The following is a 14342-nucleotide window of genomic DNA, read 5'->3' on the forward strand; positions in this document are numbered from 1 at the left end:
TTTCACAGAAGCAGTTTTTTAGCTCTGTATATTTTACGGGTGTTTCAATGGTCATTGAACCATTGAATTGGCAACTATCATTCCTCCACTTTATTGCACCTGTTATACTAAAGCAGCAGCAGCTACCTAGCACCCTTTCAATGTGCAATGCAAACACACTGAATTTTTTTTTTTTTTTTTAAATTCCATTTACCAATGCCCTCTAGAACAGCTTACTGCAAGTATTTCCTATCAGTTACAACTATTCAAAACAGCTAATAAACTGACTCCTCACCTACATTTCAGATAATGCACTGACATGCTTATAGGTCCAAGATTTCTTGTATGGAATTAGCAGTTTTTTTTTGAGATTTTAACTGAAGTTATTTCTACTATCTTTCATGTTAGAATATAGGAAAAATTCACAGAGTAAATTTTTCCTATATTCTAAATCTAAAATGTTTGTGTACCAGAACTGATTCTTATGTTGCCTGTATATACACTCTTACTCCACTGGTATCTATCCCATGGCCAGAAACTGGCATGCATTCAATTCATTCCCAAAAAAGAATAACAAATCATTGCCATTAAACTACCACCCTATCTCACTCACCTAAGTCCTATCTAAAGTAATGGAGAGCACCATCAATTTTCAGCTCCTACACTATCTTGAAGGTACCCAGCTAATAAAATGACCATTAATAGGGATTCCATCATGCTGATCAACAGGAGATTTACTCATATATATATATATATATATATATATCACCCATCTCTAGACAAATGCCATGGAGAAGTTTTGGTGAATCTCAAATGGTTGCACGTGACAAGACTGGAACAGTCTTCTCCCTGATGTGTTTTATGAAGGAATACAATATACAGGTTTTAAATCAAATCTAAAAAATTCTCCTTTCCCAATCCACTACCCATACACGGTACTAACATACTATAGATTGATTAACCAACCTGTCATGTATGAACTCAACATATAAAAAAAAAGATTACCCAGACTCCATTCAAAGTGTGGCTTTGACAGTGTCTCACTTCAAGCAATCTCACAAAATAAGTAGTAGGGTAACTCACTTACTGTGAGAAGACTCCTGAATTGTTATTCAGTTCCATGTCCTTTGCCAGCTAGCCTGTGGAAACCACTTTACTGATGTACCCCCCAAATGAAGAAGGTACTGGTTCCCTAATTCAATAATTAGGATGAGGAGAGCATATCAAGCACCTGTAGTGCACATAAAAAGAAAATGAGTAAGTTAGCTGATTTCTCTACCCTAGAAAGCCACTCAATGCCCCTAATAAGTAGAGTGGTGATGGTATGCTGGGCATATTCATCAAACATCTAGAGGGTTAGATGGTATTCACAATTTTATCTACCCTTACCCACTAGCAAATTAATGCATAAAGTAAACTACAATTAAGACCTTTCAAAGCTTTATAAGAACTGGTTAATGAATACCAGAGGCAAGGGGTTTCCTTCCTATAGATAGAATTGGATAGGTAATATCCATACGCTAATATATCATGGGCATATATTCAGGAAGTGCTAGGTGTGCAGTACACACCCAGGAAATAAATATCAATGTTTTTGAATTTTCCTGTTCAAGGCTCCCCTAGTTGGTTAATTTTAAGAATCACGCAAAACCAGGAAACAATATACTAATGCTTCATGAAGAGAACACTTCTCGAAGTGTAACATTGCATCACATCTGCATTAATAGCCCAGGTGTGTGGTCACAAATACAGACACCTTTGAGCCTTTTGAACTGATGTACAGAAGGCAATTCTTAGTGTTCCAGTGATTTTAACGAAGTCGCCATCAATATGGATAAAATACACCACTCCTCTACACTTTGTATCCATCATATATTTCAATATAATATCAATGGTATTACAAATTTAATATGCACTTCGCATCCATTGTAACCTGAATGTATATATATATATGTCTTGGCCAGTTGGGTGGTTAAACCACCCAGAAGGTGTGCTCCGAGACAGTAGTACCCAGAAATCAGTGGCTGCGATTGGTTATTGTGTCAACCAATCCAATTGAACATTGTCATTTTTATTTTCCCAGTTTCATCTATTTTGCATGCATGAAGTGTGAGCTGATGTGTTTAGAATACTGATACAGACAAGTTTATAATATATAATTCTCTATAAATAATTCATTTTTTTTGCCCATATTTACAATGGGAAACAGTGTCTATGATCTACTGAATTTCCTGTTTTCTGCCAGAGCTTTTGCAAATATGATTTTAGTTGAAGGAGATAAGCCTTGTCCTCTTCCAAATTACATTTGAGTAATTCAAATATACCATTCTTCACTGTTTTGTAATATATCTTAAAACAAACACACTGTCCCCTTTCTATGCAGATTTGGGTAGAATTAATTGATAAATTAAAGTATTCAAAGTTATTCTTACAATTAATTGTATTAGACTAAGATTAGTGCCCATGCTCTCTTAAAACTTTCATACATCGATAAAAATAACATCATACGGTTAACCGGACATGAATTTTGTAGCACAGGTTGCATAAGCCACAAGACAGCAGATCCAACTGAAATGGGCATGTGATGCCACTGACATAGTTCTTGTCCTAAGCATTTCATCAGAAGTAACAAACTTTATAGTTTGCATTTGAAAGACAGCAATGGAGTTTGCCCTCAAGAAGATAGGACAAATTTTCCAAGAAAAGGTCTTGGAAAAAATAAGTTATTTTTAATATAAAATAACTTTTATTTTATATTAAATTTATATATTGGTAAAATACATACATTGCACAAACAATGACCATCTTTGACATACCTTTGTGCACTAATGCTGGTAAAATTTCAATTTTCTACAGCTTAGAGTGGTAGAAGCTGTAAAGTCTGAACTTACCCTTCAAATTCATGCAAAACATCTACAAAGTTATTCTGCACACTTCATTCTCAGTTTTGTTCTCTTTCATCTATCCAAACTTTCCATTTATTCTTCTTATAAATTATACACCTTTCAAATTCTACTCTCATCAGAAACTTCACATGGAACTACAAATTAAGCTACTGTTTCAAATGCTGCTGGAATTTCAATACATATAAAACCTGGTCATGTGACACTGGGTTCCAAGACCACTGTCAAATTATTGCCTTTCATTTTAATTTATAGATGGATGTAATGGTTTAAATCTAACATACTATAATATGTTAGATTTAATGACATTAAGCAGTCACTATACGGTGAAGTGCATAACTGATGCGAATGAAGTATTTATTTATGTCAGTTACACAAACTAAAAAATTTAGAATAACTTTTGCAAAAATTTATTGAAATGGAAGCTTTCTGGCAATAAGACTGTCACATGATAACTAGTATTAACTGGAGTAGCACTTCAATTTCCTTTGATTTTAACTGTGTGTAACAACAGTAATAATGAAATGCAAGTTTAGCCTGCGGCCTACTTTAGTATTTGATAAATCATCTTCACTAAATTTAATAATTTTATTGTTGGTATCTAAATATAGGTTTACAATCTTTTCACTGAAAACAATAGTACCCTTACTTAGATTTTTATTTGGCATTATTAAGAGTAAAATAATAGTTAGCAAAACCAACATAAACAGAGTCCATAAAACCTGCACATCTGTTCATCATGTTATCACTAAAACCAATCTTATTAGTGAATCTGTTGTCATAAATAAGCACTGGTCATAACTGAAAACTAGCATATGTACATATTGCCATAAAGCAAAATATTGTAAGGTGAGGCCTTACTATAATAGGCATTTCAACATAGCAGCTATGGAGATGATCTTTTCAAATCTTATTTCTGACACAGTAGTTGACACATCTTCCAACCTCACTAAGCAAGACTCCTTTTGAATCCTAACCCTCATTTGATTCACTATGTTCACTCCTTACTCCTCGTCTGAAGGGAAACCATAGCAAATATACTTCTATAAAGATCAATCCATCTTAAGACATGTTAGAACAATATTATAAAAAGTAGTTTTTATAATAAAGTGCTTTAAAAAGTTTAATGTGTTAGTTCAGTGCCAAAAATACAGCATTCAACTACAGCAACATTTCCACAGGGATGAATTATTTTTCCCCCTAGGCTAATCCAATTTACTTAAACCTAGTTATTATAATGAGTGATTAAGGCTTGAAAGTCAGATTTGAAAAATTAATCCCTCCCACTTTCAAAACCAAGGAGGAAACATTGGCAATATGGCATAAATGATGGAAGATTTATTGTTGATGAACATATCCCTTAATATAATGTACAGTAAGATAGATGAATGAAAAAGCGATTTATATAAAAAAATTAAAAATACCTGTTGAACTAGTTCCTGTAACAGATGAAGGTGGAGTTGATTGTTTCCTCTTCAAAGCATCTTTGTAGCATTTGGAACAGAGTCCATCAGTGGCTGGACTACCATAAAAACCACAACCTGACCTACACAAAGCTGAACTCTGAGACATCTGATTTGTATCTCGCTCCATTTATATGCCAGCTATATAATACAGCTGCAGATGCTGACAGAGGGGGGGGCCTGCGAATTTTGAAGGAAAAATAAAATTATGGAATTTTCTTTCAAAGTGTTAGACAAAAAATGAAATTTCCTCTATATAAAAGATCTAAATCTGCATCAGAACTGAAGTTTCCCATAAAAGTATAAGAAGCCTGTACTAGGATATGTAAAACCAAAATGCATGCTAACGAGGTGAACTGACGTGTCTTAACTAAACATACAATATAACTAGTTTTATTTTGCATATAAAGTCAACATTCAGAATTTGCATGTAATTCAGATGCAATTCATAATTATGAATTCTTTATTAATTAGCTTTTCAGAATATAGCTTAAGATCTTGTTCAACTTCCCCCTTATAAAACTACTTAAACTGAATCATTATGTGACTAAATATTTCATAATATGGCATAAATTATTTATGTATAAATGAACCATAGATTACTTTTATGAAAATAGTTATAGACTAATCAGCTGTGAAAGACATGCAAAGTATCATTTTAAGTTTGTTGCCTGTGAAAGGATGAATTAAGTTTTGTGACTGTAATGTTAATTTTGCACTTTAGAAACATTTAATCTCAACATATCTGCATATCAAGAAAGTTACAGGCATAAACAAATGAGTCTTGATTTGAACTTATCAAATCACTAGAAATGTTCTGAATGTTTTTATCCACTGAGAAAGCACAATATTAGAAGTTTGCTCTTAAGTTAAGTTCGTAAGACTGATAGAACCTAAGACCACTGTCTACTAGGAGAATGGACAAAAGAAACTACGAACTAGTTCAGTATACAACTTCCTGCTAACAGAGCAACTTAGTTTAAATCTTAAAAGGAAAGCAATAAAAACTAAATTTTGGTCCAAGTGATAGAGGTTGGGCCATTTGAAATCTAGATCAGGTCTTGTTTTAGGAAACAGTGAAAAAACCCTAATGGAATTATGAAGTGATAATGCTGGGAGTCAATCCAATCAAATCTAATTTCCCCGATTTAAAAAAAGTGAATTCTGCCCACAAAGTAGATTAGTATTAGTATTGTAGGTAGACAAGGTCAGATGCGATGGAAATCTTGCTCTAGAGACTAAACATGGAACTTCAAGCTTCTAGGAAGGAAGATGGTCTTACAGACAATGAAATTCACGTACCTAAAAGATAACAGAATACTATTTAAGACAGAATTTTAATCCACAGCCTGTGGAATAGAAAGCAGATAGGCTGAACACTTCTAACTCAACATAGTTATAGAATTTTCTTTCAAAGTGTTAGAAAAAAATGAAATTTCTTCTATATAAAAGATCTAAATCTGCATCAGAACTGAAGTTTCCCATAAAAGTACATACAGAAATGAAAGTCAGCTAACTGTTCTATTATCTGCCAAATGGTAAACTGTTTGTTGGTGCAAAACTGTTAAAAAGAACATAACTGATTAAAAATCTTTTTTCATTAATTTGTTGGCAGAGAGCAAGAGTGTTGAATATAAGTAAGAGTGAATATTTAAGTTGGTGTCCCAACAACTTGCATTCACATGGATGTGTTTTTATGGAATTGATTAATTAGAGATCTTTACTGGCTTTCAGGGATACCAGCCATATCACATATCCTGACTGAAGTTATGCTGTCCCTAAGCTATATTGATAATGTTGATTAATTAAGTTCCATGTCTGGAACTATGTAAATATGGCTTGTACAAACAAATTCATGTTTGGATTTTGAGACAGATTTTTATGAAATTGAAGAGGTTTATATTCTTTGTTATGTCAGCACACATAAGAAACTGGGTTACTGAAAATCTACATCTTTCAGCTTAATGTTTCCTTTTATTTTTTATTTTTTGGTACTTTAAATCAAGGTTAATGCTGAACAGAAATAATAAAACTAATATTTTATTTTTAAACAGATTGATCTAGGCAGTTTTGAACATGCTAAATGTTTTTACTCTATCAGCACACCTGGCAAAATAGAGACCACTTATATGAGCTGGGAATATTCGAGTTCTTCTGTACCCATTTCAAGGGAGTGAAAATGTAGTACAGGTAATATGGTGGCGTTAGTCTTACTAAAAAACTCCAACAGAAATAAAGCTCTCAGTCATTTATCCCCTGACCATTAACGATGCATGGTAGTTTGGTATGGTTCTGCTAGTGCTTCATTTGCAAAAGGCATGTCATGATAATTCTGAGCATATTTTATTTTGATTGAATCTGAAGGTTTTTTGAAAAATATACAAGATGTCCAGAAAACAAGTTCAGTTTTTAAATATTTTCACTGCAGCGCTGCGATTGCAATTGTGTGCATGCTTGCCGAGTTTGTTGATTCATTTCTCGCAATGCGTATGCTTCTTGATGTGTGTGTTTATAATGTCTAAGAAAATTGAATCGCCCACCACATGTGAAATTAGGTCGGCTATCCGTTTCTTGAATGTGAGACGGCACACATCATCAGTCAAGACAAAATTGAAGACAATGGTTTCCACTCAGAAAATCATGTGCACTGTGTTTTGGGACAGACAAGGAATTTTGCTGGTAGACTTCTTGGGTCAAGGCTCCACAATCAACGAGTACATACTGCCAAACCCTTAAGAAACTGCGTCATGCAATTCAGAACAAATGACGTGGCATTGTTTTGATTCATGATAACGGCGTCCACACACAGCTGGCATAACACAAATTCTCGCCATCTTTGGCTAGGAACAATTCCATCATCCCCCATATAGTCCTGACCTTGTGTCAAGCGACTTTCACCTGTTCAAACATCTGAAATCTTTACTTGGTGGTCAGCGGTTTCAAGACAAGGTCAAAGAAGCAGTCAATACGTGGTTTGTGTCACAGGCAGCAACCTTCTACAACAAAGGTGTTTTTTTTTTTTTTTTTTTTTTAATGTTGTGCCCATACACAAGAGGATGGTTGATCGACCTATAGTACATTAGTACTGTGTATGGGTAGTGGATTGGAAAAGGAGGAACTTGTTTATATTTGATTTAAATGACTAAATTGTATTACTTGGGAAACACAGCTGGTGGGAGACTGTTCCATAGTGCAGCAGTTGAAGGAGAAGGAAGAGAAACTTGTTCTGTTTGTTTCTAGGTGTACTGTGAAGGGATGTTGAGCAGCAGCTGCACATGTTCCAACGAGCTTAGTACTGAGTGGAAGAATTATTGATGTTATTTCAGATTAGCATTTCCCATGGAAATGCTTGTAGAATAAACATACCGCAGAAACCAAAACGCCTGTGCAAAAGTGAGGGAGAGAGAGTTGGTAAGAGATGGGTCATTAGTAACTCTAATTACTCTCCTTTGTATTGAGTCAAGCATTTTGAAAGCTTTTAGGGGGCCCACCCCATATGTGGGAGCAGTATTGAATAGCTGAATGGATTTGCGATTTGTATAATGTTAAAGCTGTTCAGGGGTGAAATAATGTCTTGGGCGAAAGAGAAATCCTAGTTTTTTTTGAAGCTGAGGATGCAACGGTTGCGATGTGTTTATGCCAGGAGAGGTTTGCTGTGAAGGTAATTCCAAGAAGTGAGATCGCAAACCGTCTGGAAAAAATGTCTTTTTTTTTAATATGGGAAATAGGACAGAACTGGGTTTTATTAGCATTGAAATTGATGAGGTTATCCAAACCACATTGTAGTATGGCTTGGAGATCGAAATTGAGGGTGGTTGATGTTCTGTAGGATAAAGTTTATCAAATGAAAGCAAGGTGTGTAGTGTGCTGTCGTCTGCAAAACTGTGTATTGGGTGGAGGTCAACTGAAGTAGGTCGTTGATATATAGCAGGAAAAGGATTTGGTGAGAGGATAGGGAGCTATCCACCATCACACACAGTGTGCATCCAGACAGAAAGCTGACAATCCAACTATAGAAGTCTTGGGTTAGACTGAATAATGTAGTTTGCTTAGTAAGGCTTTGTGCCAGACCAGGTCAAAGGCTTTACAAGGTATACAACTCTTGGTGCCCTGTTATGAACAATGGCAGAAATTATGTAGAAAAGTAGTGAAAGATGTCTACTTTAATTTCCAATAAAGTTTTTTTTTTATAAGTATATTTTTGTTTCTCTGACAGCCCATGAGAACTTACTTTCTGAACTTCCCTTATATAAAGTTTAAGATTAAAAGGAAGGTATCTTTTTTCCTAACAGCCTTGTAAATGCCATGGATGCGTTTAACAGCAACTTCTCAAGAAACCTTCCTGATTTGATTTAGAAGCATGCTATAAAGATTCAGTCTGTAAGAAAAGTGCAATTCCTCTAATTTCCTGGGTTGTTCAGATTTCCTTTGGGTATTACATCTTCCTTCATTATGATGAGAAGAATGTTGGAAACAGAACAGTACTGCAGATATTTAGTAATCATTTGCTACTTTATTCCATGTTTAATAGCTTCTACTATTAAATCATCCAATCCAGAGGCTTCGTTATTTTGAGTTTAGCACAGTTTCAAATTTTGGCCAGCGTATCTGAACATGCCCACCACTCACACTGCAAGTTATATTTTAGGTTAAAATAGTTTTCACCCTTACAAGTCAAATGTTTGACAGCCTTTCACAAGAAACAGATTCACAGAAGGCTAATTAATGCGATGATACAGAAGACTGCCAGAATAGCCTATCAATATTCCAAGTTCAAGCTTAACACAATGATAAGTCATTTTTTAAACAGTGATATGCATAGAGAAAGAAACTGTTCAATGCTTCCAGTATTTAGTCTGTCACTGATGTCTGGGATTATAATTTTAACACAAAGCAACAAAGTAAAGTGAAACAGTCTAGAGTGCTAACTACAATTTTACTAGTGCCAATAATCTTTTATTGGCACTAGTAGAAACCCTAGGTTGCAAAAGGATGCATCCCAGGTTTAGGGAGGCAATCTATATTTAAATTTGGAAGATTTTTTTAAGAACAGCAACAGAAATTCTGTTGCTGTTCTTAACAAAATAAAAAAATCATTTGAATTTGCCACAATGAAGCACAGAAGTTTTTCCCATGGATACTACATAATCATGTTATTTAAGTATAAAGAGCTAATAAGCTTCATTTCGGCAATGAAAACATTACTTAAATTAAGGGGATATTAAATTCCACATAGTTTTAAAACCGAATAAGAAACTTAAAGATTGGAATCAGAGAGTTTCTTGCCGAATATAGTAAACTATAAAGTATCGGCGAACACTTAGCGTGAGCTAATGCCAGTGACCCTAATACGTAGTACAATACCGGACGACTCGTTGCAAAGGTGGGGAAAGTTCAGAACGCTATTCTTAGGTATTTTCCATAATGTAAAATACACATTTCATAGGAAATGTATGCTGTTATTACATTATGGAGGGAGGTCACTACCCAGACTGGTTTCAGCCTTTTTTGAGGCTTTATCAGTGAGTAGCTAGATCTAATACCAAAGTGTATAGTGAAAAGAACTTATATACTCTGTGAACGAGTTTTCCAAACAGGTGCAACCATTAAGTTACTTAAGTATAAAGAGCTAATAAGCTTCATTTCGGCAATGAAAACATTACTTAAATTAATTTTCATTACTTAAATTCCAAAATCTTTGAGTTTCTTATTCGGTTTTAAAACTATGTGGGATTTAATATCCCCTTAATTTAAGTAATCATGTTATGCTTGCTAGATATGACTGTTCATGTCATGATACAGATCTATTTTTTCCAGGAAATGATTGATCTTTCCATCCATCCACAGTAGTCCAACTTGCAGACAGAACTAAGGGAGGAAGGAGTTGGTTCAAGTAAAGATTAAGAAACTTTAGAAGACAATCTTTATTTGAACCAACTCCTTCCTGAAAAGTTTTGAAAAACATGCTCTTGACTTATCTAGCTACATGGCCTTGACATTTCTTCACCTTAGTCAAAATCAATTTTATAACTGCTAATAAGTCTAGCTTTTCTAGATGACCCAGTAACATTCCTTCCTGATGATAACCTTTTACAGTATACAGAAAATCTACTCATATGGGCAGATAGCCAACCTTCCATTCATCTCAACAGTAGCATCAAAACCAATGAAGAGTCTGTTCCAATGAGAAATTTCTTCCAACTTAACCTAGGTCTGGGGCAAGTCAGAAAAAAAAAAGCCAGATCATTTGTTCGAAGTACTTCCTGCTGTATCAATCCAAGATCTTTGTTTCCTCCGGATCTTTTCTTGACTAGCCTGGAATTAAAAATATTTTAACCTTTTCTAGTCACGTGACCCTAGCATTCAAGAAGCATGTTCAGAGCCAAATTTCTTCCTAACATTTTCAAATATTTATGGTCTCCAGTCTTTGATTATTATTATTATTATTTTTTTTTTTTTTTTATTTACTCCAATTCCAGATCCATAAGTTAAAATTGGTTTGAACACAGTCTCGTATATAGCAACTTTAGTTTTGACTAATTTTTTTCTTGTTTCATTGGAATTTTGACTACCATATATTTAATTTGTCTTTTTCATTAAAAACTGAACCCAAGTGGCCGAAATGTTTTACTTGTTCTATACATTATCCATTTAGGATACAGCTGAACCTAAATGTGTTCCTTCCCACTTTGTCTTTACTGCTAATTTTCATGCCAAAATTTGTTACAGCCATTAGTTAAGAAGTCACTTTTATGGATTTAAGAATAATGGAAAACATTATGAAGGAAAGTAGCAAAGGAGAAAATACATCTAAAGATTGCATAATTTATTAACTAACCAGTTATGCTGGACTAGCGAAATGGTTAGGTCAGAGATAAGAATGACACCATGGAAATGGATGTTTGCAAATGTTTTCAGGTGGGAGATGAATTTCACGAGACCAACCTACTTACTGGAAGCCTGGAGCAAGGTTTCTATACTATTAAAAAAAAAAAACACTCTAGCCCACTCACAGTACTAAACATACTATGTGGTTACAACCTCTTGTGAGTAGAAATCAACACACACACACACACACACACACACACACACACACACACACACACACTATTATATGAAGATGAACCAAGTTGATGTGCCAACTGTTGATGGAATTTAAGAGCTGTGCTTTTCACTGTTGGAGTATCAATGCAGAAAATAAGGTAATGAAAATTTTACTTCACTGTTTAGCTTAATGTTTCTTTGTTTTCTGACTAGTTTTACTGTTGTTGATTGTCAATCCAATTATCAATACTGCATTTTTTTATGCAAGATTTAAGTGGTTTTGGGCAATCTGAATGCTAGATGATTAGTACATCTAGCATTCAGACACTGCTTATGATTTGTCCTGTTGAATCCTGAAGTTATTCCATTTGTTTCCTCTAAGAATGCCACTAGAAATAGGAAAGATCTCTCCATTAACTATTGCTCTTTTATGGTAATTCTAATATGGTTCTAATATTGCTTTATTTCAAGGATTTATGCCATAACTGAAAATTTTTAACCTATGTCTATTTGATTAAAATCAAAGGCTTAAGTGGAGAGAGACTGTACAAGATATCACAACATGAACGTTTATCATTACCAATTTCCTATAGACAATTTTGTCCAAATTAATCTGTCAATTCCAATAATCATCAAATCTGGCATTACAGTCTAATGACACTTCTTAAAGATCTAGACAGGTTAATATAGTGACTGTTATCTTGGAAAAAAACTTATGCTAATCTTTCCTCTTCTGTTCTATTTAATGGACCATATCATGTTGGTTAATCAGCTTTGTATATATCCTCACCATTCCTCAATGCTAACAAAGTCCTAAAATACTCTATTTTAACACAGTTCTGCCCACCACCCCAACACAAAATTTTCCTCATAACTGATCTCTTTAGTCTGATCAACTGTTATTTCTAACTCAACTGTCAGATTTATAAATTAAAATGGGCTTGAGCACGTTCATATATAGAACTAGTTAGTGCTTTGATCTCTTATTCCATAAGAATTTATTCAACTGACTCCCCACCATTCTAGCTTTGCTAGTTCTCTATATTTAATTTGTCATCCTTACTAAAAATTGTGTTTAGGTAGTTGGAATGTTATCTGAATGCATCCTGAATGGAGAATTATGTATAGGTGTTCAAGGAAGAATAAATCCCACCACAGATGGGATTTGCTCGTTTCAGAGATGAAATATTGTTTTTCGAAACTTAAAAAATACAGACAATACAAACTTAAAAAGCTTGTATTGTCTGACAAATGCATGTAACAATACATAAGTGTCACCAACTTTTCATTCAGCAAGAAGCAATACATGTTGTTAGACAAGTGTATTATTGTTACAGACAGAAACAATTGCTGCTCGAATGAAAGAACAAGAGCAGAAATCGCAATTTATCAAAAAAGGTACACCCACCGACTTGCTATGAAATGCTTTATTTAACTTATACTTTAGTGTGGACAGGCCAAGATAATCCAGCCCTAATGCACTTGAAGTTGTTTCAAATGAGTATTAAACAAGGTATAAGACCTCTAATAAACAGAGTTGCATTCCACTGTTTGGTGAAAGACTGCACTTACTTCTAAAGACATTCAAATATTCATCTTATTAGCATTTAAATAAACTTGTTAGAATAAATACTATTTTTTACTTGGCAAACCAGGCTGGTAATGATACTGCAATAACATTGCAGTCTCATGACTGATTGGATTCATATGATTGAAGTAATAGACTAAATGGTTATACAAATCAAAACCATCTACAATGCTGGTGGTACTCATGCTAAAATAACTTGTGCAAATTCTAGCAACATAAAACATCTAGTATACTTCATGTGAATTGCCCACAAAAGATAACTTATTTTAGTCCTGGGGAAAACTAAACATGGTACATTTTCTGAAACCACTTCAAGCCATAAATAATATGGCTTGAAGTGGTTTTATATTTCATGCAGCTATACCGTGTGAAATGGGAGGCATTGGAAAATGAGGCTGTGAGGAAGAATTTTGCAGATGACATTTCCTCCAGGTTCAAAGAGATTCCCAAGCATACAGATGTTGAGGAGGAGTGGAAGCTGTTCAGAACAGCTGTCACTGCCTCTGCACTCTCATGCTGTGGCAGAAAGAGGCTCGGCATGGCAACGGGCAGTGAGAAAAGGACACCTTGGTGGAACCAAGAAGTCCAAAAAACTGTCCAGGCAAAAAAGGAGTCCCATCTAACATGGCTTAGGGTCAGGTCACCCGAGATGCGTTTGCGGTAAGCTGAGGCACGAAAAGCTGCTGTTGAGGCAGTAAAGACAGCAAAGCAGTAGGCTTGGGAATTCTTTGGAGAAAGCTTAGACTTATCCTATGCAAATGCAAACAAAGTATTCTGGCAGACCATCCACCACCTTCGAGGGAGGAAATCGTGCACAGCAAGGGCAATTAAGGCCTCTGATGGTGCACTTTTAACAACCGAGAAGGATATCCTCCACAGATGGAGGGAATACTTTGAGAGCCTTCTTAACCCGGGTGGCCCAGAAGTTGTGGACATCCAAGAGGTGCAGATCGGGGCAATGACTAGTCTCACAGCAGAAGAGGTCCATTTAGCAATAAAATCGCTAAAATCGGGCAAGGCTGCTGGCGATGATGAAATTCAGTCTGAAATGATAAAAGCCTTAAATCAAGACTGTGTTCTCTGGCTGACTCGAGTGTGTCAGGCTACTTGGATATCTGGGCGAGCACCAAAGCAATGGCAGACAGGCATAATAATACCAGTCTTCAAGAAGGGAGACCAGAAGGATTGCAGTAACTATCATGACATCTCTCTGCTCAGCCTGCCTGGGAAAGTGTATGCTAGGTGCTTGGAAAGATGGTGCAGGAGCATAGTTGAGTCAAAGTTCCAAGAAGAACAATGTGGCTTTCATCCTGGTAGAAGCACAACTGACCAAATCTTCACTTTAAGGCAAGTCTTTGAGAAATC

General features: G+C 35.1%; 1 protein-coding gene across 6 annotated transcripts in view; it reads right to left on the minus strand.

Moving 5' to 3' along the window:
• drn (zinc finger AN1-type doctor no) overlaps positions 1-14342 on the minus strand; it is a 112859-nt gene that overhangs the window by 60532 nt on the left and 37985 nt on the right. For all 6 annotated transcript variants that reach the window (XM_090412565.1, XM_090412562.1, XM_090412566.1 and 3 more), the window contains one exon: positions 4307-4525. In XM_090412565.1, coding sequence (XP_090268691.1) covers positions 4307-4475 — 169 coding nt within the window. In that variant the 5' untranslated portion in view covers positions 4476-4525. The remainder of the gene's footprint in view (positions 1-4306; positions 4526-14342) is intronic.

The sequence above is a fragment of the Typopeltis vanoorti genome, chromosome 23 (assembly GCF_054136105.1).
Source record: "Typopeltis vanoorti isolate ZY-2024b chromosome 23, IOZ_Tvanoo_1.0, whole genome shotgun sequence".
NCBI lineage: Eukaryota > Metazoa > Arthropoda > Arachnida > Uropygi > Thelyphonidae > Typopeltis > Typopeltis vanoorti.